The following is a 25,527-nucleotide window of genomic DNA, read 5'->3' as shown; positions in this document are numbered from 1 at the left end:
CTGAAATAACTGCACAGAAGCTGGTATTCTGTCATCAGGTCACCCTTTATTACTTGTACACAGCACACTGGATGTGGTCAGCCAGCTTGGAGTCTGCCCTCAAAATCTCCTATTAATATTGGTCAGTCAGGGTTTTCCTGATTGTAAAACTAAACAAAAGAACTGTGGATGCTGTAAATCAGGAACAAAAACAAAGTTGCTGGAAAAGCTCAGCAGGTCTGGCAGCATCTGTGATGGAAATGACAGAGTTAACATTTCCCGTCCAGTGACCCTTCCCCTGGCCTGTTGTTGTTGTATCAGTGATAATGGGAACTGCAGATGCTGGAGATTCCAAGATAAAATGTGAGGCTGGATGAACACAGCAGGCCAAGCAGCATCTCAGGAGCACAAAAGCTGACGTTTCGGGCCTAGACCCTTCATCAGAGATGGGTCTAGGCCCGAAACGTCAGCTTTTGTGCTCCTGAGATGCTGCTGGGCCTGCTGTGTTCATCCAGCCTCACACTTTATTATCTGTTGTTGTTGTTTCTCTTTCCTGGTTGGCCCAGGTTAACAACCCCAGTCAAGGATGTCATAGTGAATATGGTCCACATGGTTCCAGTCACTACATGTTCATTCAGCTTATAATGTGGTTAAGAAGTTTGAAACACTGTCACACACAATCTTACCAGAATTAAAAGCATGGGAGTGATCGAGCCAAATACCTAAGTTATTACGGTCTCTAAATATGATTGAGGATGATTTAATTCCGTAATACAAATTAAAAGGGACCCACACTGGCCTGTTACTGTAAGTAATATCCTTTCTTAAGGGAAAATACCCCCTGCCTCCAGGCAGTGACTGCTTCACTAATATACTAAGGGGTTTTAAGGAGAATTTTTTAAAAATAGTCAGCTGCCCGGTTTGGGCTAAGATAACAAAGTGTGAAGCTGGATGAACGCAGCAGGCCAAGCAGTATCTCAGGAGCACAAAAGCTGACATTTCGGGATGAAGGGTCTAAGCCCAAAACGTCAGCTTTTGTGCTCCTGAGATGCTGCTTGGCCTGCTGTGTTCATCCAGCTTCACACTTTGTTATCTTGGATTCTCCAGCATCTGCAGTTCCCATTATCCCCTGTTTGGGCTGTTTGGAAGGTGGATGGTACTTGGCGATTGACTGTTATATGGTTCTTAATAGGGTCACAGTTAAACAGAGTCCCACTGTCAGTTGTTCCATCCCATGATACTTGTTGTGGACGAGGCCAGACCTTCTTCAAAATATTAAGGAGATAGCCTAGACCTTAACTTTTTTTCTTATTTTAAAGCTAAGTATAAGGCATTGTGTTTCAGACGTCATTTGATTGGTCAAACTACTCAACTTTAAGCAAAACACACTTTATTTTTCTATTACTGTCAAAATGCAGATAAAATAAAATTAAAAGAATTGTCTTCACAGTAACTCTATCGAAAAGCTTAACAAAATTGTATATGTTGATTACTAATAATTAACTGTTCCAATATAGTACCACCCCATAAACCTATCCTCGGCAAAGGCAAATTCAGTAAAATAGATTGTCTCACTTGTAATTGTGGATGCAGGAAGAGAACTCCAGCTTTTAATTGTAACAGAGAGAGGTATAAGAGCTGCCACATCAAGCTTCAAGACCCCTGCAAATGCAGAAAGCAAAAACTGGAAATTCTGGTTCTGTGGGAGCTAGATCTCGCCTATTCAGGCTGCTTCTACTGTTCCAACTTTAAAATAAAACAAGGTCTCTCAAACTGCTTACTTTATTGGCTTTGAACAGACTGCTGTATGCTCTGACTCAGTCTTTCTCACAAAAAAAGGACAAAATACAACTCTTAAAGCCATAACTCAATCAGAGATAGTACGAACTGCCAATGCTGGAGTCTGAGATAAAGTGTGGAGCTGGATGAACACAGCAGGCCAGACAGCATCAAAGGAGCAGGAAAGCTGACGTTTCGAGTCTGGGCCCTTCTTCAGAAATTCATTGCTGTGTTCATCCAGCTCCATACCTTTTTATCTTAAAGCCATAACATGGTCACACATTGCCTTTCCACAATTGATATACCTTCTGATGTTAGTAGTAGAAAAAGACCAATGTAGATTTGCCTTTATGTTTGAAAGTGAAGGACAGACTTGGACCTTTGCCAATGAGGGTTTTTACAACACCTTTCTGAAATTCCACCATCTGGCACTGCCAATGAAAGCCTTCTCTAAGCCAGAAGCAGTATTGGAGGATATAAATCAGTTATTATCAGTTATTTTGCCAGTGGAAGAATATATTAACATTTAAATGAACTTTTGGGCTTATTAGAGAAGATAGAGCTGAAAATGAATCCTAAAAAGCCTCAGGTGGTATCGAGGGAATTTGCATTTCTTGGCAACACACCCGATCAGCAGAAAGGATTAAAAGTCAGTTTACAGTGACAACGCTTGGCAGCTGTAGTTATTTACTGTGTACACATAAAAGAGAGAGAGATAAAATAATCTTTGAAGTTAAAGACAATAGATAAAAACCATTGGAAGTAACCAGAGCTGTGTATGAATGGAGTAGGTTTAGTTTGCAAATTTTATGAGAGTATTTTATTTGATTTTGTGCATTTTTAAGACAGTGACCTGTGTGTTAAAGTTGTAATAGAAAGGAAGTGAATTGTTAAAAACACCATTATGCTTTTCTGGTTGAATGAATGAGAGAAAGATGGAGGTGTCTTTTTGGAGGTTAATGAACAAGACTGTATTGCTTTGATAGTAAATTTTGCCACTTTGATTAATCTGTAAACAACCAAACCAGTCAAACACTCTCAGTGTTAGGTTTAGCTTTATTGTCACATGTACACATGAGTGCAGTTCAAAGTTTACAAGTCACCACTTATGGCACCACCTTAGGCACAAATGTACCTCAGTACTGAATCTTCCCTACAGTGTGAGGACTGTGCTTGTTTTTGGACTGAACAGGTTTTACAACTTTTTCTTGTCAAATTAAAATGGATTTAGTATGAAAATTCACATTTGTTTCTTGCATTTTTACCCATAGCTGTTAGAAATGGGACCATGAAGAAAGAACGGCTTGAGTTTACTTTTAGATTAGCTGCTTCTGAAGGCTTGAAGATTTCATTTAAGAAGTTAAATGAATGCTGTGCAGATTGAGATTGGAGAACATCCTCAAACAGGAGAATGCTTAATGAATATTGTGTGTGGATGCTGTTAAATTTTTGTATTCTGAAAATGTGATTTTCTAGTCATGAGTGTTAGTACTCTTGAGTTTAAATGAAATTTCACAATCAAAATTTTAGCTTAAGCTATAATTGAAACAGAGAAAATAATTTAAACGATAAATTCAAGTTGAATTTTCTGCTCAAAACGACTATTCAAATGAAATTTTGCTTCATTAGGCATATGGGAATTCTAATCTGAATATAAATTCACACATAGAGTTAGTTTTCAATCTGTATGCTGTTAAATGTTATTTCAAAACATCCAATCTGTTTTGAAGCTTAGATTGAGAGGAAGAAAAGGATAATTAGGGTGAAAAGGATTTAAAAGTTGGTATGAAAAAGACAATTTGGAAATATAGATTTTTTTTAAAAAATGCTTGTAATTTGGAAAAGAAGCTTTTTTGATTAAGAGCAAACCATGTAGTTTCTTTGTTTCAGTTGAACAGCTCCACCTATCTTTACAACTGAACAAAATGATTTGGTTTTGAACCAAATAAAGTTTGTTTGTTTTAATAGGAGGAATATGCTATTGCAGCACAACAAGCAGGTCCTGAACAGATTTAAGAGTCAAAAAACTTTATTTCATTATAATAGTTTGGACTGAAAGCTTTGCCTTTCAAACAAAAAGTTATCTTCAGATGTGGGATATCAGGCATTTTACTCATTATCTTTCGAGATTTGAAGTGTTTGTAAATTAGTTGCATTTCAATTCCCTACAACTATAGACACTTCTGTCTTTGACAAGTTTATGTCATAAAAATAAACACCAAGTCTGATCATTGTTTCTGATATTTAAATTGATAATTGATATTAACTGCTTTCCATGCACTAAAAAGAGAAATAATTTATTTGAGTTATAATGTGATAGATACGATGTTTAATTTCAAAGAATGAATTAGTTACAAACAGTCTTGTATGGTTTACGGGTTTCTGAGTATCAAGATAGAATATTTATTTTGAGGAAAAATAAATTGAACAATTGTCAGGCAACAATACTATTACTTAAAGTTGGGATGATTTATTGGAAACTGTTAGAATGATTTCATAGGCTAACTCCTAAAATGTTACACTATTTAAGGCAAAGAACAAATAAACATATAATTTGTTTTATTTGTATCTGCTTGCATGTTAATAGCTTGAGAATTGACAGTGCTCTGATCATGGATAAAGGATGTGCTTGACTGACATGATTTGCAGTTCTGTTGTAATGAAGAATAATAATGGGCTTTTATTATTTATGTCATGTATTGGACATTGGTATTTTGTTAAGTGCAAAGTTTGTGCAGATCATACTACTCAGGAATTAAGGAATTCACAAGCACGAGAAAAAAAAGCAGGGTCAACAAAAATGATGAGGCAATGGAAAGCAAGGTGGGATAATAGAAGCTCTAAGAATGGTTTAGGTAATCTTCAAAAGCATTTAGTATTTGTTGACACAATGAATGTTTAAAAGTGAAATACGAATGCACTGTGGTATGAAGAACACTAGCTTTTTTTTTCAAACTAGCCTGGACCCACACAGCTATAATCAAGGCAAAAGAATGCTTGTTGATGGTAGATTAATTATTAAAGAAATAAGCAGAGTAATACTCAATCAAGTCATTTCAATTATATTAATTAGGTCTTTTCATAGTACAGGGTGAATTCATTTGTAATCAACAGATGTCACTGGCTGTAGTCAGACAGAATATTTGTTTCCTGAAAAATAGAAATAAATGTGGTTTTTAGAGTGGACATGTTCCTCAATGCTTATGTGTGAAATTGGATAATATGAGTGATATGTAGGTTGTATGAGCAAAGAAGGAAGGGAAAACATAAAACAATAAAGTGAGATGTTATGGGTAAGATCTGGTATCATGTAAGTTTAGTGAGAGCCAGAGAAGTGTTGATTGGATCAGTGCATTAATAATTTTCTCTTAGCAATGTTTATGCATTTGTCTGAAGTATTTTTAAGAGGCTGCAAAGACAATGAACTGATTCCCCTTCACCTTGAACTATAAATATTTAGCAACATGTTCTTTATGGTCTTTGATGGATGATGTTGGCTGGGGGCACAAGGTCTCATAACCCAAGCAGAAAATACAACATCAAACTGTCTCGATGATATGACTGTTGTTGTTTCCATCAGAATAAGATTCCTGTGTCAAATTTCCATATAGAGCTATTCCACGGCTTGGTTGTTGGAGAGTTCTGTGTCCCATTCTATGCAAGAAATTGTTAAAATGTTTGTTGAATGTGCAGTGTGTGGAGCATTGTTCAATAAACCTGATACAATCAAACAAATACAGCAATTGTTTTTCTTTCATCAACAGTTTGTTGAATGTACAGTTTGTGTCAGCGTAACTAATTGACTGTGAGCCTAAACCTGCATTCTCCAGTAATCAACCATATACGCCTTGCTGTGTGTGTGAGAGACAGCATGCCAGAATGAGAGCGGTAATTTGTGTAAGACTGTAAAATGAGAGTTTGAGCATGTAAATGTGTGTGATGATGCAAGTGTGTGAATGTGAAAACTTTGATTTTTGTCCTCCAGCCACTGATGCCAGAACCTTCTGATGGAAAAGTGAGAGTGTCACCAACTGAGCCATAGCTCCAAAACATGACCTTTCTGGTGAAGGGACAAACATCAGCAGCATTTTTCGATTTTTGCTTTGCCGGTGAGTCACACACCAGAAGTTAATTCCAAATGTTCGTTTTTCCATGTGGCAACATGTCAGTGGGAGCTGCACCTCATTCAGACGTGAATGGGCTGGATTTTGCAAACAGCAGCAAGGCAGCTGCATTCGCCCATAACAACTTAAACTGCTCCCAAGTTCTGGGAACTGCAGAAATACAGTGTGTAAATGCTGCACACAAAGAAGAAAGAAAATGCCATGTTATTCTGTTTTGAAGGTGGGTCGGGTTGTGACAGAAATTATATCTAGATCCCAGTGGTTTTTAGTGTGACCAGTTCTGGAGTACTGTGTGTAATTACCGTTTCCTTACCTGAAGGAATGCAAGATGCACTAAATCGATTCTTTCGTTAATAAGACTTGCTATAAATAAAATTTAGTTGAATTGTTATGTTTGTGCTGGAATTTCGAAGAGCGAGAGGTTATCACTTTTGTAGACAAAATGTGAGAGGGTGTCCCTCCGTCCTGGAAAGTATAGACAAGGAAAATAGACTCAGTATTGTAGAGCGAGAGAATAACCTCAGCACAGGGGTGAGGGGGAAGAGTTTCAGCATAGGGGATTAATAACCAAGACTGAGATAGTGAGAAATATTGTCAAAGGTTTGTGAATACTTAAAAGTTCTCTAACACAGATGCTTCTTTGCTCAGCTAATTAATACTTTCAGGTATGAGATTGTTCGATAATTGGACACAAAGGCGATTGAGAGATCTGAATCTGGAGGATGGGGAACTGGTGTTGCAATTGAATAGTCATCTGGATCTTACTGATAGTGGAGCAGAATGAGGGACGATAGTTATATATTCTTCTTTTATAGGATCAGCCTTCCTCGATGAAGAAAAGTACAAACTGACATGATGCAGAAGTGGAAAATGAAACCTTCAGATTTATTGAATCTTCACAACTTCAAACTTGCCTCAGATAGTTTTAATGGTGACAACCCATCCTACGGTTTACAATGCTCATCTCAAGGGAGCTTAACCCAATAATCTGTCAATACAAATATAAGTATTTAACTGAGCCAGTAAAATGTGGCTGCTGAATGGAAAACTCGGAGATTACCTGTCATACTCACATCCCTTCCACTTATTTCACAAATATCCATAGCATTGCAACTAGAATCAAAACTACTCCAATGTTGTTGCTCACCAGTACCAGAGCTACATTTAGATTCCATCAACCAGCAAATCCTTCCAACTCTCATCAAGCATCCCCTTGGTTTAGTTGCTAAATTACAGTATCTCTCATAAGAGAGTTAGCGTATGCTAATATTCCATCGTAATATTCCATTTTAAAGCAAAATCTTGCTAAAATAAACCTATATTCCTGCCTGTTCCTCCACCCTCTCTCGTCAGGATTTGATAGTGCATTTTATTGTTCTTAGATTACCATCAAAAAATGATTTGCGCAATCTATGTTTATGTTTTACAGTGGTCCAATTGTTCGTACTGTGTGAATCTTTGCTCACCAGACCTGATATAATCTCTAATGCCACTGCTGGAGAAATACTCCTGTTTCCTCATACAGTACCAAGGCAGTGATCAGTATGACGTAACTTTTGGTTTGAAATTCCCACTAAATTTTAAAATTTTCACATGGAAGTCCAGTAATCCGGAGAAATTGCACATTGTGCACCCACTGCATAAGTACAGAGTTAAAATCCACAAAGGCTTTGTGATGCTTTATAATGTCCAAGTTAATGGCACTGGTGCATCTGAAATCCACATTGACTACTTTGGAACAGAACTGAAAAACCGTGATCAAAGTACTTTCAGGATCCAAGTATTTGGTAAGTGTTTAATGTTTGATTGTCTGCTAAATTTGATCATTTTAGAAATGTTGTCTTTTCATTGAAACCTTGAAGGGTTCATGACGTAAACTGTACTGATGTTTAAAAACCTATTTCTTTACTAATTAAAGAAATGAATCAAAAGCTGTACATAATATCAGTCGAGAAATATGTACATTTGAACCAATTTATCATTTGCCACAAACTTAGAAAGAAGTCATTTCATAGCCTATGCTCCTGTGAATCTTTATATATCCTATTTCATACAATCAGATTCAGCAGGATTTTAGCTTATTCATGCAAACCCACCAAAATTTGTCCCAATTACAAAACCAGACAGCATAGCTGTTATTGAATTTTGCCTGTGAGCCAGAACCTTCACGCTTCAATGATCAATCCACAAATCCCTTGAGCAAATTGCCATTAATTTAACAAAGAAGCATGACGAATCTATTATTGTTCCATCGGGAGTGACATTGAGCATTGATGTTACTAAATACATAATAGCTGAAAAGAGAAAATATTTTTCATGAGAAAAGTTAATTCGGTATTCCTACTCAAACTTGGATTATGGGCTGAGTCCTTCCAGAAACTAACTATGTGTAATTTTTGGCGAGTTTGAACGTCTGTACCAGCCCTAACATGTCTTCCTATGCTATTGTCCCAAACTCACCATATTAAAATGCATGATTCCTCTAACGGTATCCCATGATACCCTGAAATCCCTGAGGCTGGTGCCATCTTTGAAACCTAGCCATGCACGTGGTCAATAATTGGCAGTGTGGAGTTGCCTTTCATTGTTCAAAGAGTGGGACAGCAACCAAAACTCAGTGCTTCTCAGAGCACATACGTGACATGACTGCCACATCATTACACCTACAATGGCACTTTCCCACAAATATCACACTACTCACCAAGACACACAGCTTACCTAACCTTAGCTGGGTACATCCCATCTTACAACCCTTTCTAAATCACCAATACTCTTTTTTTCTTCAATCCCACCTGTAGCCCAGCATCTTACTGTTCTTCATTGTGGGACCATCACATACAGGAAAACTTCCAAATACTTTAAAGCACTCACTATTATTCACTAACAGCTTAAGCTAACAGAAAAAAAAATCCCTATTTGCCTGTTGGAACAGAAAGGAACTGCGTGCCTGTTGAACACCACAATTTGATGAATGATCACTGCACCCTGCTCTCATCTTCTAGAACCTGGTGTTAATGAAATCTAGTCTGGTTTGTAATGTTTAATGCTACTGCATTATGTGCAGAAGATGATGCCCCTCCTCCTCCTCCTCCATGCCATCATCTAACTCCTTGGAATTCTGACTGCTCCTGCTCTCCCAGCTCATGAGCCTCTCTTACATTCCCTCTAAATGTGTTCCAGTAGTGCACAGTATGCATGGATTATTTAGCATATTCTGGCCAGAGTGTACTGTAAGCAACTCCTCCTCAGACATATCCAACTGTCAGAAACTGATCTTCAGGATGCCTATCATCTCTTTCACCAGGGTTCAGGTCTAAGAATGGGCTGCAATGTATCTCTTCTCAGCCTCAATCAGGGAGTGACGTAACAGAGTCATCAACACGATCACAGAGGAAATCCCATGACCTTTAGTAACTGTCCATGCAAGGCATCTGGCCCCTCAAATGCAGCTAGAACAGGAGAATTCTCAAAAATATACATCATAGCAAGTCCATGGTAAAGGCGGCAGATTTCCTCATCACAAATAACTTTCTCATTGATCCCTTTTCTGTTGATCAATTTTCCATGCAATGCATGTATGCATCAAGCACTAGGCATTGGCAAAGCCAGCAATGCTGCCAAACTCGACTGGCCAAGCTACAATGCTGACCTTATCATGGGGAAACAAAGTAATGTGATCTGGCACAAGTGGCATCAGTAACAGTATTGACACTTTTGTGGCTGAATAATTGAAACTATCCACAAGGGTCTCTAGTGGGTCCTCAAAAGAAGCCCGTTTTGGAAAAGTTCAATGCCACCAGTAGTGGATGGACTCCTTCCCCTTCATGTTGCATGCCTGCTCCAGCAATTAGTATATGTCAGTAGCTGTGCTTTGGGCACCCTCAGTTTGAAGCAATATTGTGCCTCCCTTATCTGGAGGAAATGACATTGAGAGTGATAGGGCCTCATGTACCTCCAGAGTGACCTCTTCATATGGAAACAGTTCAGGAGATTACACTGCACAGTGCCATGCAACTGCACAGTTCCCCAACCCTGGAGTGATCACCATCGACAAGCATTAAAAGCAGCCTGACTCTGTGTTTGCATGAAGAGAAAGTCGAGATGGCAGTAATGAGAGCCTTTAAGCACTGGCTGAGGGGACAACATGCTAAAGGGCAAAACAGGGCAGGAATATTGTGAGCATTCCACTAAGTGCTCATTGAGTGCTCAAAGAGCAAGTGAGCAACCTGAGATGCAGTCTAGTCTGTCCCAGGATACAAATTATTATTCCAGCAGCTATGTTATGATGGTGGCCAATGCCCCAAGGTGCATCTGTATGGTGTAGAAGCGCGCGTCTGTAAGTGATGTAGAGATGGGCCGTGATGCAGAGAGACTGGCAGATGACAGATGCCAGCATCCAAGAACATGGGACATAGCCAGTCACTAGCTACAGAATGCACCCAAAAATGTTGGTATTGGGTGTCCAAGATGGATGTCAAGGCATACAAGGCTATGAGTCAAGACCTAGAAAATAGAAATAGAATGATTAGGTCGTTGTTTTTGACTGGCACAATCTTAGGGATTCAAAGATCTTTTTGCTGGGTTGTGACTCCATGCGTCCATGGAGGCAATCAGGAGCAGGTGATAAGATGGAACCTCGAAGTAAGTGCTCTGACTTTCATGTCAGCAATTCTCAATGGATTGTTTCCGTGAAGCAGATGGTTGAGTAGGAAGTTGCATACTCAATGAGGAAAGATTTGGTACTCTTGAGGATGATAAGGAACAATAATCCCAATTAATCGACAATTTTCTGTTCCTGAGCGAGGGATCAAGAAAGGTCTCATTTGACTTCTCAAGCAATTCTCCCAAATTTCTCCCCAAAGCCCATGTCGTCGAGGGCCTTACGGCGTTCTGCCCATTGTCTCCCACACACACATCTTATGACCTCTGTTATATTTGATCATCAGTCTTTAACATTGGTTCAAACAAGACCCTAAACAAAAAGGAAAGACTTACATTTGTGTTCTGGGAAATCATAGCTCTCTGGAATGGCTCATTAGACAAAATATTCAATGAATTTCTCTGAAGTGTGATGACTATGTTGTGTAAGTTAATTGTCATTCGTATATTTCAGAACCAGTTTCCCAGCCTGTGATAGAGATTCGTGACAACTGTGAGAATTCATCAAATATCACTTTAAGCTGTTCTGTCACCAAAGGAACACATGTCACAATTTACTGGGAAAAGGTGTCCTTGTCTGGGATTTGCAGCAAAATATATGATGGAGGAGTGCTTGTGATAGACTGTGTGAATGAAATGGAACAAGATGAGTACAGGTGCATAGCAGAAAACCCAGTCAGTAATGCAACCAGCAACCAAGTGACTTTCAACGAACGCAAAGCAATCAATCCCAAGGGTGAGAAATTGGAGCAATGATTGATACTATCATAAATCTTTGTTTTTTTTAAAAAAGAGAAAATGCTGGAAAAAAAACCCATATAAAAAACCCAAAGAGAAAAATATCCTTAATGTTTTTGGACTGATCATTCACCAAAACTGGAACATGTTAGAGACATGATAGATTTTGACCAAAGGGTGGGAAATGTCAATGGGGAGGATAGAAGAAAGGACAGATTGAACAATGGAAAGGTTAGTGTCCCAACACCAAGTAGGTCACTCAACTCACAATCTAAAGCAAATACATTACAAAGGACACAGAGTTATACTTCTCAGAACTTCAAAACAGACTTTTTTACTGAGTCCAAACCCAACTTTTGGACAGGAAATTTCTTCTTTTCTTGGGATGAAATACCTTAAGTTTACACACTAACAAAGTCCCTGACTTAAGCATTTGAAAGCTGATAAAATCCAGACTAAAAAGCCTGACCACCTGTCCTCATCTGTAGATCGATCTAAAACCAACCTAGTATAAGACCACAATTACTATGAGGATACGCGCAGTTACTCAAAACAGGGCACTTAGAACTCTTCATCCCACTTCATTAAAAGTTGTTCTTAAAACTCAATTTGTAAATTGCCTATTAATTTCTAATCAAGGGTCACTGGACCCAAAATGTTAATTCTGCTTTCACTCCATAGATGCTCCCAGACCTATTGAGTTTCTCTGTTTTTAAAAAAAGACTTTCAGACACAAGGTCAGTTTTAGCTAATAAGATTCTCGGTGCTGCTTGTCACTCCCATTCTCTCAGACTGTTTGTTTGCACTTAAACCTCCACTTTAAAATGCTTACAGTTACTAAAACTGACTTGTAATAATTAATAACAATACATCAAGTATACACAAATGATTAGTAAAAAATAGTATCATTGAAGTGCTTTACTACTGGCTGTTACTCAATTTATTTTTCACCATTTTGGGATTGTTAATTCTGGCTGTGTGCCAGCACAGGATTTCTTTCCTTTGTTAGACAAGCAAAGTCCATGAATGTGTAAAAGTCTCTAAACTTACTAAATTAAGTGAGCAAAATCTTAAACTAAAATCTAAATCCCAGGATTACTTACAGGCAGGAGTCCATTCCAGAAGTGCATGGATTGCTGACCCCAACTCCTGCGTTTTAAACACACTAGATATAACATTATGGTCAATTAATCACCCAAAGGAAAGCTCTAAAAGCAGAGCGCAATAAAGCAAAGAACTGTGAATTCTGGAAATCTGAAGCAAAACTAGACGCTGCTGGAAAAATCTCAGCAGGTCTGGTAGTATCTGATTGGAGAAGATGGAGTTAACGTTTTGGGTCCAGAGAGTGCAGTGTGCAATCGAGGGCAACACATCCCATTCGTGAAGGCAGGCATTCAGGAGCAGAGGGGATAAGTCATGAACCGGACGACAATTGGACAAGGTCACCCATTGGAAGGAACCCTGGCATGGGGCTGTGACTACGACATCAGAGTTGGTGCTCTGAAAGCTGAAGATAGAAGACTGAAACTTCTAACTTTGAAATCTCTTGAGTTATTGGAGTAACAGCAGTAACAGGAAAGAGCTTGTTTTAAAAATGTCGATGCCTATTGTTCTTGCAGTGCATTATTGAGGACTCTTGTCAGAGAGAACTCCTGTGCCATTCCCCTAATGAACAGCAAACATTTAGAAACTCACTTTCTTTGGACTCACTTTGAGGTCAACAAATTCAGCACATAAACTCAGACCCACATTATTACCTTTTCTTTGATGTTCCAGTTTTCTTTTCAGACAACAGCACACCTGCTCTCGGTACATAGTGTTGCTTTTTCTCTCTCTCTACACAGGTGTTCCCTAACCTGTTGTCTTTTATCTGGCATTTTCTGTTTATTTCAGATTTACAGCATACATCGTATTCTCCTTTCCAATAAATATTTAAAGTTTATCGTCATTTTTTGAAGGCAAAAGCAAGCTTATGCTTTTCAATGACCGTCCAGTCATAAAACTCTGAAAATGAAAACAAATTTGCATTAACTCTTCATACGAGTTTAAAAAATTCATGGCTCCAGAAATACTGACAATTTAATTAATAAAACCCCTCATGCTCACAGACCAAACCCACATTCTATGCTCTCTCGTTCAAAATTCAAATACTAAAATAAGCAGTATGAATATGTATATAAATCACACGTCTTACATTACGTAAGGAACATTTACATTCATCAGTAAAAGATTAAATAGGCTTATCATGAAAGAGTAAAAACAGGAGCATGAGGATATAAAATGTCTCACCAGAAACTGGTGGAAGGGAACTTCAGAGTGGTTTTAAAAGAGACATGGAGAAAAGTTGGAAAAGGATTTAAAACTGAGCGGTGTAAGGTGGGTGGAATTAAATAATTCTCAAGTGATTCTCAAAGAACTGTCTCAAGTCCAAACTGAATAGTTTCCCCATATTTCATTAAATTCTGTGAATCAATTTTAGGTGAAAGAAATCATTTGATGGTACTGGTTTCTGTGGTGATGGCAGTTCTGTCTTCTGCCATTGTTTACCTCTGGAATGTTCACCGTTGTAAAGGAGGTAAGTGCTACAGTACAAGTTAGCATGCATCAATTTGATGTTTTCTGATTGATACTTGATTTTAAGGTCTCCTCTAATATTCTCATTAACTCTTTTATTCGGCAGTGTAGTCATATAGCGGAATTACCTTTCTTATTTGTGTTCGTTTCTGAGCTATTTAGATTCAGAATTGGTCAAATTCACCAATGTCCTCAATATTCAATATTACACCACTAACTTTGAAACAATAACACACAAAGACAGTGTTAATTTCCTGGACATCACTACATTTTAAATGCTCCAAAACAACAGATATCGATTCAAAACAAAGATTTCTTTTAGAAAACACACACTGACAAAACTTTGATACACTAAAAGCCATCACCCTAAACATAACATTCTGCCAGCTGGTGAGGTCACAGCTAGATGTTTGCATGTTTATCTCTAACAGAGTCACTACACTTCAAATGGTTCACTACATGTAAGACAATTTGACATGTGATAACACAGAAGTGCAAAAGTGTTATGGAATACTCCTATTCAGTACTAAATTATTCATTTACAGTAATATCCACTACTCCTTTCTTAAAAGGTTTAAACCCCTCACTTCACTCTTCCACCCCCGCAGCGTTTATAGATCTTTTTGTACCACCCATTCCTCACCTTGTAGCTCCTCTCCCCACTTTGCTCCCTGATCCTCAACCTCACCAGCTTCACTTCCAAACTCATTCAATCTTTTCCTCTCCCTGAGCTTTGGCTTCATTATTTCTAGCCTTGGTGGCTTGGCTTTCTCCATCCCCACTAACTCTGGCCCTACTTGCTCCAGTCCCAGTTCCTTTTGCCCTATCACAATTCATCTTCTCGCTCCTCCTTCAATCCCAGGCTAGTCCCCTCAAATGTTGGCTTTCTATTACCAATCAGCAGCAAGACCACCATAAAGAGCCAGCCTGTGGTTTGAGGAGCAGTTCCTTCTTGATTCTTTCCAAGTCACACACATGAAATTTGTTTATTTTGCTGATTTCAGCCACAGCAGTGACCACTTTCTAGTGCTTTTTGGGGATTCCAGGGAGGAATTCTCCCATTTCCCCTATATATCTTGAGCATTGGTGTGACTAAATGTAGTTTCTACCACACACATGTGAATCACACTGCGAGTTCAACTTGGTCATCTTAAACTTGTTTCCCAGTAATTCTTAGCACAGTCCAGATTATTCAGTGGGTATTGTTCAACATTTGAATCACACCTAATATTCAACACTATATTCTGAGTCTTACACAAAGTGGCTGGTTGAGGTGTTCGGAGACACCACCACCCAAGATGCAGAGTCCGGGACTACACCTAGACACAAAGGGAGCAGGAAGAAGTGATGACTTTCTGAGAGCATGTCAGTGGCCCAGGTGACTTTTCCTTTTAAATATATGTTTACGATTCCCCATCAGTTGGAGTGATGGAGTCTTGGGCTGTACAGCATGGAAACAGAGCATTTGGTCCAACGAGTCCATGCTGACCAGATATCCAAAATTAATCTAGCCTCATATGTCAGCATTTGGCCCATCTCCCTCTAAACCCTTCCTATTCATGTACCCATCCAGGTGCATTTTAAATGTTGTAATTGTACCAGCCTCTGCCACTTCCTCTGGCAGTTCATTCCATACATGTACCACCCTCTGCGTGAAAAGGTTGCCCCTTAGATTACTTTTAAATCCTTCCTCTCTCACCTTAAACCTATGCCGTCTAGTTTTGCACTCCAATACCCTGGGGAAATGGCCTTGGTTATTCACCTGCGCTTTGTGCTAGGGAATTTGGCCCCAGCCTATTCAGCCTCTCCCTATAGCTCAAACTCTTCAACCCTGGCAACATTCTTGTTAATCTCTTCTGAACCCTTTCAAGTTTCACAATATCCTTTCTAGAGCAGGGAGGCTAGAAATGAACACAGTATTCCAAAAATAACTTGATCAATGTCCTGTACAGAAACAACATAACATCCCAACTCCTATTCTCAATGCACTGTCCAATAAAGGCCAGCTTACCAAATATCATCTTCACTATCCTTTCTACCTACAACTTTACTTTCGAGAAACTATGAACCTGAACTCCATAGCCTCCGTTTAGTGACAATCCTGAGGACTTTACCATTTTGTACAAGTCCTGCCCTGATTTGCCTTTCCAAAAAGCAGTACCTCACATTTATCAAAATTTACCTCCATCTACCACTCCTCGGCACACCAGCCTGTCTGATCAAGGTCCCATTGTACACTGAGGTCACCTTCTTCGCTGTCCACTACACCACCAATTTTGGTGTCGTCTGCAAACTTACTAACCATACCACTTATGTTCACATCCAAATCATTTATATAAATGACAAAAAACGTTGGACCCAGCAACAATCCTACGGCGCATCACTGGTCACATGCCTCCAGTCCAAAAAGCAACCCTCTGTCACTGACCTCTGTCTCCTACCTTCAAGCCCGTTCTGTATCCAAATGGCTAGTTCTTCCTGTGTGACTGAATGATAGCTTAGCTGCAATAATAAGAATGTAAGTGCTGAGGCTGGCCATCCTTAGCACTACTTGATGTTTTATGATCCAAGGTGTGAAGTAAGCTGTGCATGCACCATATGCAGGCTATTGGAACTGGAAAATACTCGTTAGATTGGCAACTGGATTGCATCTTTACAGACTGCAGTGTTGCTTTTGCATCACAGCCATTAAAAGGCTGTACTCTTGATTCATGTGATGACTTCAAGGGAGCTTGGGACCTTGATTATGTTTAGTCCACACAGTAAGTCAATAGGGGAGGCGATAGCCAAGTAGCGTTATCAGTGGACTGTTATTCCAGAGACCCAGATAATGTTCTCGTGACCTAGAATCAAATTCTTCAAAAAAAGGTCTGGAATTAAGAGTCTAATGATGACCATGAATTCATTGTCGATTGCTGGAAAAACCCATCTGGTTCACAAAGTCCTTTAGGGAAGGAAACTGTCATCCTTACCTGGTCTGGCCTATATGTGACTTCAGACCCACACAGAACATAGAACAGTACAGCACAGCACATTACAGACCCTTCGGCCCACGATGTTGTGCTGAACTTTTACCCTAAATCTAAGGTCTGTCTAACCTCTACCTTATACTATCATCTATATGCCTATCTAATAGCTGCTTAGGTCCCCTTAATGAGGCCAACTCCACTACCCTCTCCGGCAATGCATTCCACGCCCCTAGCACTCTCTGAGTAAAGAACCTACCTCTGACGTCTCCCCGATATTTAACTCATTTCACTTTTAAACTATGTCCCCTCATAAAAGCTACCTCTACCGTAGGAAAAAGTCTCTGGCTGTCTACTCTATCTATACCTCTGATTATTTTGTACACCTCTATCAAGTCACCTCTCATCCTTTGTTGTTCTAAAGAGAAAAGCCGTAGCTCTCTCAACCTTTCCTTGTAAGACCTTCTGTCCATTCCAGGCAACATCCTGGTAAATCTCCTCTGCACCTTTTCTAACACTTGCACATCTTTCCTGTAATGAGGTGACCAGAATTGGACACAATACTCCAGATGTGGCTGAACCAGGCTTTTGCATAGCTGGAGCATAACTTCAAGGCTCTTGGACTCAATCCCTCTATTAATGAAAGCTAACACACCATATGCCTTCTTAACAAGTCTATCCACCTGGGTGGCAGCTCTCAGGGAACTGTGAGCATGAACCCCAAAATCCCTCTGGTCCTCCACACTGCCAAGCATTTTTCCGTCAACCCTGTATTCTGCTTTCAAGATTGTTCTTCCAAAATGAATGACCTGACACCTTTCAGGGTTAAACTCCATCTGCCACTTCTCAGCCCAGCTCTGCATTCTTTCAATGTCCCTTTGTAACCTAGAACAGCTCTCCACACTGCCCACAACGTGACGTAGCTTTGCATCGACCGCAACCTTACTAATTCACACTTCCACTCCTTCATCCAAATCATTTACAAAAATCACAAACAAAAGAGGACCCAGAACAGATCCTTGTGGTACACCACTCGTAACTAAGCACCGTGTTGAATATTTTGTGTCCACTACCACCCTTTGTCTTTGAAGGGTCAGCCAATCTTGAATCCAATCTGCCACATTTCCCCCAATCCCATGCCTCCTTACCTTCTGCATGAGTCTACCATGGGGAACCTTATCAAACGCCTTACTTAAATCCATGTATACCACATCCACTGCTCCATCTTCATCCATGTGTTTGGTCACCTCTTCAAAGAATTTAATAAGGTTTGTGAGGCATGATCTACACCTCACAAATCCATGCTGACTGTCATGAATCAAATTGTGCCTTTCCAAGTGATCATAAATCCTATCTCTTAGAGCCCTTTCGAATAATTTGCCCACCACTGACGTGAGACTAACTGGCCTGTAATTTCCGGGGTTATCCCTGTTCCCTTTTTTGAACAAGGGAATGACGTTTGTTCTTTCCAATCTTTTGGCACTATACCCATGGACAGTGAGGACGAAAAGATCATCACCAAAGGCCCTGCAATCTCATCCCTCGCTTCCCATAGAATCCTTAGATAAATCCCATCAGGCTCTGGGGACTTATCTATCTTCAACTTCCTCAGAATTCCTAGCACATCTTCTTTAATAACATCAACTTCCTCTAGCCTACCTGCCTGTTTCACAATGCCCTCCTCTACAAATAGGCCTGTCAGTTGTGAATATTAAAAAAAGTAATCATTAACAACCTCTCCTATCTCTTTAGGCTCTGTGCACAAATTCCCTTTACAATCCTTGATTGGCCCTTATCTGCCTCTGGTCATTCTCTTGTTCTGCACATACCTTGGAGATTTCCATGATCCTATATGCCAACGTTTTCTCATGTCCCCTTATAGCTCTCCTAAGCCCTTTCTACAGCTCCTTCCTGGCTAACTTGTATCCTTCTAGTGCCTTTTCTGTTCCTTGTTTCCTAAACCTTACATAAACCTCCTTCTTCCTCTTAACCAGTCATTCAACCTCTCTCGAGAACCATGGCTCCCTCAGCAACCGCACCTTCTCTGCCTGCTAGGGACAAACATATCGAGCACATGCATTCCTTAAACAATTTCCACATTTCTGTGGTCCTCTTCCCTGACAGCACCTGTTCCCAATTTATGTAACCCAATTCTTGCCATACTGAATTGTAATTACCCTTCCCCCAGTTATAAACTTTACCCTGCCGCATGTACCTATCCTTGTCCATGACTATCGTGAAAGAAACAGAGTTGTGATCGCTACCGCCAAAATGCTCTCCTACCAACAGGCCTAACACTTGGCCCAGTTCGTTGCGAAGCACCAAATCCAAAGTGGCCCCTCCTCATGTTGGTCTGTGTACATGCTGTGTCAGGAATCCTTCCTGAATGCACTGGACAAAATCTGCTCCATCTAAACTATTACTACTAAAATGTTTCCAATCAATATTTGGAAAGTTGAAGTTATCTATGACTACAACCCTGTGACTTCTGCACCTTTCCAGTATCGGCCTCCCAATCCACTCCTCTACTTCTGCAACTATTAGGGGGTCTGTAAAAAAAACCCCGACAAAGTGACTGCTCCTTTCTTGTTCCTGACCTCAACTCAAACTAACTCTGTAGACCTATCATTCTTGACCTGCCTTTCAGTAGCTGCTATACTCGCCCTGACCAGCAATGCTACTCCCCCATTTCTTTTCTCACCCTCCTTTTTCTTTTAAAGCATCTAAATCCCAGAACTTCCAACAACCATTCCTGTCCTTGAGTTACCCAAGTTTCAGTGATGGCAACAATATTGTAGTTCCAAGTACCGAGCCATGCTCTAAGTTCATCCCCTTTATTTCTGGCACTTCTAGCATTGAAATATACACAGATCAAACAATCTCGGTGTCCGCAATTACGCTCCATCGACCACATTTCTTTATATACCACCTCACTCCCTGCTGTGTCTGTCAGAAGGCCAAATACCTCATCCTCTGAATTATAATTCTGGTTCCCCACCCCCTGCCAAACTAGTTTAAACCATCCTGTACTGCTCTCGCAAACCTCCCTCCCAGGATATTTGTGCCCTTCCAATTCAGGTGCAACCCGTCCTTACTGTACAGGTCCCACCTTCCCCAGAATGTGCTCCAATTATCCACATTATGGAAGCTCTCCCCGCTACACCACCCCTGTAGTCTCATGTTTAGCTGCACTCTCTCCCTATTTCTTACTTCGTTATCATTGGTAGTAATCCAGAGATAACTACACTGTTTGTCCTGGACATCAGCTTTCAACCTAACTCCCTGTACTCATTTCTCACATTCTTAGTCCTTTCTCTACCTATATCATTGGTACCGATGAGCAGCATGACTGCTCACCCTCCCCCTTAAAGATCTTGGAGACACAATCCAAGACATCACAGATCCTGGCACCCGGGAGGCAACATACCATCTGCTCGTCTTGTTCGCGTCCACAGAAGTGCCTGTTTGTGCCTCTTACTATCGAGTCCTCCACTACAATTGCTCTCCTATTCTCCCCACTTCCCTTCTTTGCCACAGGGTCAGGCTCAGTGCCAGAGACAGAGACCACCACAGCAGTGTGGCTGACTCTTAACTGCTATCGGGGCAATTAGGGATGGGCAATAAATACTGCCCTAGCCAGGGTCCGCCCCATCAGATGAATGAATAAAAAAATGTGAACATACAGCATTTTGCGATCACAGGTATCTTTTGCCTGTACTGTGTGGGTGTCTCATACTACTGCTCTTTGAATGTCCCATATTACACAAAAGTGCAGTCTGCACCATCATGGAATGAAATACATACTCCACCCACTCTGGGTGAAATGGCAGCCATTTCACACTTGCTATTTGGGAGAGATTGAGTTACAGATTCAGCCTCTTAGCCGAGCTAACTCCCTAACTCTTCACATTCTTCTCCTTGTTGCCCCACCTGTCAAATCAACTGGCTTTGTTCTTGCCACATTCCCACCCAATTTTTTGTTTCACTGTCCATCTCCCCACTTTACCCCCTGAGCCCTAGGCATACTGATCCCACCCTTGTGGATTATCCCTATGCTTTGTCGTCTTCAGCCTTAGATGGTGAGTTTGCTCCCTTTACAAATACTATCCCTTCTGCATCCCAGCATGTTTCCTACAGTTGCCACGACTGAGTTCACCAATTTCCTTATCACAGCAGTGACCCCCTGATAATAGACCACTTCCCCTTTACTTTTCATGGGCAAGCCTCCAGCACTAATAGCAGTCCACACCTTCACTGGCTTGGAGAGACAGCCCTGGCTGATCTCAGTGCTGCTCCTAGTTCTTGTGACTCCCTGGATTGGTTGTACTGGTCCCATAGGCCTGACCACGGCTCACTTCCCAGACTGTTGTGAAATGGACCCTGTGATGCACTAAATTCCCAACTGACCATGTCCAAGTTCCAGTACTATTTCCATAATGTTGTCAGGCCTGATAGCCTTTGCAGTTTCCAGTGTGTCTTGAGTCATTTTTTTGATATCATACAGAGTGAGTCAAATTGGTTAAAGATTAACATCGGTGATATTGTGGGTTTCAGGAGTTATATGGGATGTGTCATCCACTCAGCACTTCTGGCTGAAAATGGTTGTTATAGTTCGATGAGGTTGACACCTCTTTTTCAATTATGCCTGGGGGTGTTGCACACTTGTGTTTTTCTTTCAACCAGCATTGATCTCCTGGCTTAATGCTTATCAGAGGATTAACATTTTTCTTCAGATGAAGTTTGAATGACAGTGGTCCAATACACAATGAGGTCCTGAGAAGATTTTAACAGGTTTTTGAAAGGGTGTGTTCTTAAATTTTACAGATTCATGATCATCCCAAAGACTTCATAATGTTATTATAAAATTTGTGCATGCTGATTATAGCAGATACTGAATGAATGGGTATGAGAATGAATGGAAGGGATATGGCAACTATAGAGGAGATATGGATGGGCTGTTGAAGGATGAAAGAGACATGGGGATACAGAGGGTGAATGGTTGGGTGAGGTGCAAAGAAGTGTGGGGATGGAGGCTAGGATGCCTTTCGCTCATATCCGTACCTGCGCCAATGGGCCAATTACCTGAGGTGAACCTTCCAAAATGCGTGTCTCAGCGTCTGCTACATCTGTTCCAAACACATACCTGTTTTAGGAAATGAGTCATGACCAGGGCCCGGATGAGAATCCTCAATTTTTGTTTTAGTTCCAGACGAGATACCTCAAATCATTAAAATCCTCTGTTTCCCCTCTTTATGTATTCACCACTCAGTTTGTCACAGCAAGGTTAATTTATAAAAGAAACTCTTCCAACGTGGATACCTTTCTTTCAGGTTGATTGAATTTGTGTTTTCAAAGGAGCCAATTTAACCAGACTTTCTTGATTTAACATAAATGAGTTTATTAGTCACTGAACAGGAGAAGAAATAATGAAGAACACACATACATTCTGATGAAGAATGAATGTCATTCCAAAAAAGTACAAAAGTTACAAAACTATAAATTGTCTTTGAGTTATACATGAAAAGTGGATGGTACAATGTTACAGCTATTACCTGGGATAGCAGGAGTACCATTGACATTGATAGTTGAGCAGTCAGTTTTGAGATCCTTACCTTATTTGCAGGTTGACTGAAATTCTTTTGTCCTGGTTCCTTTTGACAGTGGGTGGCCAACAGCATTCTAACTAAGATCATCCTTTCCTCTTTTCCCCGCAGTGCAAGGGTGGTTTATGGCTGTTCTGAAACTGTTTAAAGCTCCACACTTGGTTGAGGTGTGACGCTCCATGGATTCATAGCCAACCCTGCCAGACAGTCATTTAATTTACATCACAGCCATCTTTTCACTGTAGTACTCCTTTGTAAAATAAAGACTCATGTTAGAATTTAAAGGTCAATAACTCCATAATTAGCTTGAGGTTCTGATCAATTGTCATGACAAGTTCCGTCCTGAGCCCATTGTCACTACAAAGATAACAGGGTGGCCCACAACCAAGGAGGTGGCATTACAATGTCTAGAGATGACCCGACATGATTGCTGCCTAGAAGGGAAAAGTCCAACATATGGTTTGGACTTAATTAATTGACAAATGTCTGCTGTAATTAAATACAGTGCATAATGAATTACTGTTTTAGAGGCTGTGGGGCATCAAACAGAAAGGGGTGCAACTAGACCACCACTTTAAGGCAGAACAGAAAAAAATGGATAATTCCTCTAGCAATTGTGACTAGAGCCATTCTGTGCCTGATTTGACATCTAACTCTTCCATTCTAATTTATACTTCTTTCTCCAGCCCGTTGTCTGAAAAGTTAAAGAGATATATATTTATTCACTGAGGATCTAAGTGTCCTGTTTTTTTCCTGATTGTGACTGTCAGTTCGCATGTTCAGTATGCTGCCAGGCAAAAACATTAAAAATGTAACAATGGCAAATAATGCTAAATGCCCTCCTGCCATAAATTATGCCTCAATCAAACTAATCACATTAGGATTCTAGAGAAAGTGATTTCATAATCATTGCAAATATTTGTATTAATATATGAAGAAAAATGGGATAAAAACCTATTGAATTATGTTAACAATTTATTTTTTAGGGTCAGGTAACAGATCAAGTGACGCTACTGTGTGAATTGGTCATCTCCAACAGATTGCTCAGTGAGGCTTAGTAACATTCACATACATCATGATGATGTAACTGATCAACAAGATGATCCAACATCTTATGCGTGCTGATTATAGCAGATACTGAATGAATGGGTATGAGAATGAATGGAAGGGATATGGCAACTATAGAGGAGTCATATAGAAGATACCAATCTAGAATGAGCACGTGGAGAGATATAGAGGTCTTGGACACTACACTGTTAATCTGTATTTGAGAACTTTCTATATGCAGAGGTAAGTAAATGAGTGGCAAAAGGATCTGAAGACATTGACTTAATATTTAAGAACTAAGAAGCCTCAGGGACCATCTATGTGCAGACACCTATTGCTCAAGCTACTCCTCAAGGCGCAGCTGGAAGTATTGCCTTAAAGCAGAAGATAAGGCACTGCATAGAACTTATTCTTATGATAGTTGAAGTCAGAAACCCCTCTGGGTAACCAACTCTGCAAAAATAAGAACTTCACTCAAGTAGTAGGTCAAATTAAACTCCTCATTTGGTATTTCCGGAAATGCGGTACTGCCAGAATATGTTCATTATATGGGAAAAAAAATTGCAGCTCCTTTTAAAAGAAACATAGAAATTTCTGGCACCCTGTATCTGATGAGCAATTTAAAGCACTGTTATGACATTCACAATTTTTATCTGCATTATTGTAATATAAATGTTTCCTTTTCATCTGAAACTATAACACAAAAGTTATTATGTAAAGTACATGTAGTTGTTAAACACTGCCATTCCAGAATTCCAGTGAAATGATAGCACAGAAACAGGCCAGTTGTTCAAATTTGTCTATGTAAGTATTTACACTGAAAGGCACATCACATCTCACCCAGTCAACACATTTCTATTCCTTTCTCCCTTGTGTTTCTCTGAAATGCGTCAACTACACTACACATAGCAGGCTTCACATTCTCACCGCACTGAGGAGTGAAGTTGAATAAGGGGAATTATGTTCTTCATATAAAGCTGCCTTTGTGATATTTTTCTTTATCTCACACATTTGTTGTGAGATATTATCCATAAATCTAGGTCCACCTTCAGTACCTTTGTGGTTTCAATAGCAACAATATAAGATAGCCAACTATCTGACTTCTGATGGGAATTGAATCATACCGACATCCATCTACTTATGTAATGGAGCAATGTATGTGGAATAATAACACTCCCTTGTGATCTAGACTATATATTTACGCCAGCAACACACTTGCTTCTTCAATTTATCCATGAGTGGGCTAAGCAGGCACTTGAGAAGTTCAATTATTTTGCAGTATCATCTCTCAAAGACTAAACTTGAAACAAGAAAAACTGACTGAACTAATTTTTAATTGGTATGTTCCAACATTAGCAGTATCAAATATATTTCTTATTTCTAACCTTCAACACATTTGGTTTGATTATCATTTATATTGTTTATATTTTCAGTTTTCTAACTTTTTAAAAAATATTACTTTGCACCATATTGGAGTTCACAAGGAGTTGCTTCTAGTTCAGAAGGTATTGTTTTATAGTGCCCTTAACCTGCTACTAAAATACAGCTAAATGTTTACACCTATCCCTTTAAGGAAGCAAAGCTGAAATAATATAAAAGATTATCAAATTAACTAGTATGAAAACACTGCCAATTTTATTGAAAAACACAATTTTGATTCTTTGATGGTTAGAGCGTGAAAGAAGTGTATTGGCTGCATCAATTTTATTGACATGGAGGTATTGGTGTTGGACTGGGGTGGACTAGGTCAGAAATCACACGACACCAGATTATAGTCCAACAGGTTGATTTGAAAACACAAGCTTTTGGCATTTTAAGAAGGAGTATGACTCCGAAAGTTTGTGTTTTCAAATAAGCCTGTTGGACTATAACATGGTGCTGAGTGATTACTGACGTTGTTTGCATTCATATTGATTAACTCATTTATGAGATCTATGTTTGTGATCTCTTTATGTTTATGATCTATTGTTTCATAACCTTAACTTTTCAATTTAAATGTAATAAAGTGTACTTCACTATTTTCATCTTAACTACTATATGTATTTGTAAGTCAGTATC

At 39.7% G+C, this 25,527-nt stretch overlaps 1 protein-coding gene across 1 annotated transcript; it reads left to right on the top strand.

Annotated features, from left to right (window-relative positions):
• The first annotated feature begins 7,370 nt into the window (after positions 1-7,370).
• Positions 7,371-23,792, top strand: LOC132210504 (signaling lymphocytic activation molecule-like). Its single transcript, XM_059650861.1, has 4 exons — positions 7,371-7,669; positions 10,996-11,277; positions 13,759-13,854; positions 23,409-23,792. The coding sequence occupies exons 1-4, from the start codon at positions 7,558-7,560 to the stop codon at positions 23,441-23,443; spliced, it is 525 nt and encodes a 174-aa protein (XP_059506844.1). The 5' UTR covers positions 7,371-7,557; the 3' UTR covers positions 23,444-23,792.
• The last annotated feature ends 1,735 nt before the right edge of the window (positions 23,793-25,527 follow it).

This window comes from Stegostoma tigrinum, chromosome 14 (assembly GCF_030684315.1).
Source record: "Stegostoma tigrinum isolate sSteTig4 chromosome 14, sSteTig4.hap1, whole genome shotgun sequence".
NCBI lineage: Eukaryota > Metazoa > Chordata > Chondrichthyes > Orectolobiformes > Stegostomatidae > Stegostoma > Stegostoma tigrinum.
Note: the sequence above shows the minus strand (reverse complement) of the source record. Positions and strands in the feature narration are given on the sequence as shown.

What these genes read in the sequence shown, in the direction of transcription:
- LOC132210504 (XM_059650861.1), top strand. Translation starts at nt 7,558, where the DNA reads ATGCTTTATAATGTCCAAGTTAATGGCACTGGTGCATCTGAAATCCAC. An exon ending in CAAAGCAATCAATCCCAAGG is followed by an intron (nt 11,278 to 13,758) that starts GTGAGAAATTGG and finishes AATCAATTTTAG; the next exon opens with GTGAAAGAAATCATTTGATG. An exon ending in TGTTCACCGTTGTAAAGGAG is followed by an intron (nt 13,855 to 23,408) that starts GTAAGTGCTACA and finishes TTTATTTTTTAG; the next exon opens with GGTCAGGTAACAGATCAAGT.